The sequence below is a fragment of the Mesitornis unicolor genome, unplaced genomic scaffold (genome assembly GCF_000695765.1).
Source record: "Mesitornis unicolor isolate BGI_N332 unplaced genomic scaffold, ASM69576v1 scaffold17728, whole genome shotgun sequence".
NCBI lineage: Eukaryota > Metazoa > Chordata > Aves > Mesitornithiformes > Mesitornithidae > Mesitornis > Mesitornis unicolor.
Window position 1 is genome coordinate 35,786 of NW_010199955.1, and position 2,744 is coordinate 38,529.

At 40.6% G+C, this 2,744-nt stretch overlaps 1 protein-coding gene across 1 annotated transcript in view; it reads right to left on the minus strand.

Annotated features, from left to right (window-relative positions):
- Nucleotides 1-2,744, minus strand: part of LOC104544667 (crooked neck-like protein 1) — a gene marked incomplete at its 5' end in the record, with an annotated part of 7,826 nt that overhangs the window by 1,489 nt on the left and 3,593 nt on the right. Inside the window, 2 exons of the mRNA XM_010189594.1 lie at nt 203-304; nt 720-959. Of these exons, the coding sequence (XP_010187896.1) occupies nt 203-304; nt 720-959 (342 nt within the window). The remainder of the gene's footprint in view (nt 1-202; nt 305-719; nt 960-2,744) is intronic.

The following is a 2,744-nucleotide window of genomic DNA, read 5'->3' on the forward strand; positions in this document are numbered from 1 at the left end:
TGGAAACTTTCTGCAAAGCCTTCTTTCATGTAAGACATGCCTGGTGTTATATATAATTTAGAAATCTCTTTCCCCATTTCATGGCACTGAACTTAGGTTCACTATTGATCTGAAAAAGCCAGACAACCAAAGCAGTCAAGGGTTTCCATCCACCATGGACCAGATTCAGGACCACCTCTCTGTTCTGGGTACCCATACAGACCTTAACATGCTGTGTCCGCTGAAGTAATCTGCGGTAAAGGTTTCTTGTTTTCTCATACTCTTCTTGCTCAATTTCAAAGTCAATGTAGGACTTCCAAAGAACCTGCAAAAGAGAAGTCTCTCATTATATTCATAGCACACTGAGACAATGGGGGGAAAAAAAAAAGAAAATAGAAGAGGAACAAGGATAAATGTGAAATTTCTCTGAAAAAAGTTTCAGAGATCTGAGTATTTATGGACTGTATGAGCTAGGATTATGGGTAAACAATATCAAATCTTGTGCACATAATCAATTTAGTTTACTCCTGTAAGCATGTTTCTCCCTCCATGTGTTATCATGGGTTTTATAGCCCTGCATACCCTGCCAAGAAACAGATGCTAAATTAATGAGACTCGGGCTAAGCCACTATGGTAAGCAGTTCTGTTCAAGCTGGTAGATTATTTACATTTTAATTCGCCACACTGTGTAATAAATACCTTAAAATTGTGCCAACTGTAAAGCTCATCTGCCCCCTTACCTCTGGCATGTCTAGGCGGGGCTGGCCAATGGCCAATTCATATATTGCACGGGCTCTATCAATATCACCAAGAATGGTCTCAAGCTCAGCAAATTTAATCCATGATGTGCAGTTTTCCGGTGCAAACTCCAGAAATTTTTCATACAGCTTTCGGCAACGATCAAACTCTCGCAGTTGTAACTCCAATTCAATATAACCTTTAAACAGTTTGTTTTTTGGACATTTACCTATGGATGTTCCCTGTTAAGCAAAAAGAAAACCCAAAAACCACTTAAACATCTTGCAAGGAAAAAAAATACCACCCTGTTTTCTAAACATCTCTTTACTCTCCAGCATTTGAACTAAAATTCATTTTTGAACAGCGTTTGGTTTTTGAGACTGATCAGGGCCAGTATGAAATCCAATCAATGTTTGCAAACTGACTGTGCATCCATAAACATCAACAAAAACTCTGAGAGCAGAAAACCTTCTAACTTGTGACACTTTTACATAACATGGGATTCCCCAGGAAGTATGAGCTGAAACTCACCCTGGCTCATGAAATGAACACTTCGTCTTGCATCAAAAGCTGAAGAGAGCATAGTACCAGTCTGTACCAGTCTTCCAGGTAAGCAGTTCCCAAGTATCTTATAAAACAAATTATATCAAGAGAAACTATCTCCTGGACCACCACTGCTATTCATCATTACAGGAGTTAAGAATGAGAACATCTGAGACAGGTATGTAGTGAGCGTCATTCTTTGAGTCACTTCTGTAGACAAGTATTATTTATTAAGCACTGTTCCCTCAAGCTGATGTGAATTAAGTAATTTGAGATCAATTTCCCTTACTACAATTCTCCTGCACAACTCTGCTACATGTTGATTATGTTACTTTATTGAGGAAACCACCACTTGGGAAAATCAATTTGGACACCATTATGGCCCTCGAGCTCTACCACTGCCTTTTCTATTTCAATATATGCTCAGTTCTTCCCCACATGCCCCCCATTACTATTTTCTTAAGCTGCATAGGCTTCAGCTACCTCCTGTCTCCAAGTCCCAGCACCTCTCAGACCCTGAGAATCTGCATACCACCTGCAGCCAGTGAAAATAAGGCAGAGCAAGGTGCTGTCTGCATGCTGATGAGAGCTTCAGCATCAGAAGCTGGACCTTCTCTTCTGGACCCTCACCTCAGGACAAGAGCAAGGCTTCTCGCAAAAGAGGTAGTTCAAAGTGAACTCATTGCAAAAGAAAGAAAGAAACTGCTTGCTAAATATGAGTCCAGTCCATAAAGGTATTATGGCTGCAACATTTGGTCTCCAAAATAAGAAAAAGGTGACCTACTGAAAAAATAAATCTGTCAAAAAAAATAAACAACGGGAAAAAAAGACCAACAGAAGAAGCCTAAAAGAAACTGAGAAAACTTCGTATTTCTAGATGGACCAAAGGACCCTTCCCAGAATCTGTCATAACATTTACCCCTAAAAAAAGGCAGCCAGAAGCAGGGTGCTGACTGGTGACTATGGTAATGTTGGGCGATGGCATCTTAAGCCAAGCTAGAACAGCAGCACACTTCAGGACAGATGGTTGTCTTTTTCCTCTGGGAGACAGTAAGTCTTACAGAAGACTTAACCCCTCTGCTTCATCTTTTCCTGGTCACGGACAGGAGTCCTGCTCAAGAGGCAAAGCTTTACTGGCACATTGTGGCAGCTACAGAAGGCCATTCACAGCTATGCTCTTACTACTGCTGTGCCATGGGCTTGGTGGAAACCCTATCAGTTTCCTCTTTACAGTCAAACCACTTAAACTGTTACCAACATTGGTTTTATCTCAAAATTCCTAATGCTATCACTAATGCTATTTAGAGTATCTGAAGGGAAAGAAATGTTTTCATTTCAAAAGGTTTCGGTGCCAAAATGTACTCCATTGTTTTCTGACATGCTGACATAAACATAATGAATTCACACAGAAGCTCCTGAGCCTGCCCAAAGTCCTCATGAATGCTTCTATCAGAAACCTACTCGGACTCAAATACTCTTGTTCA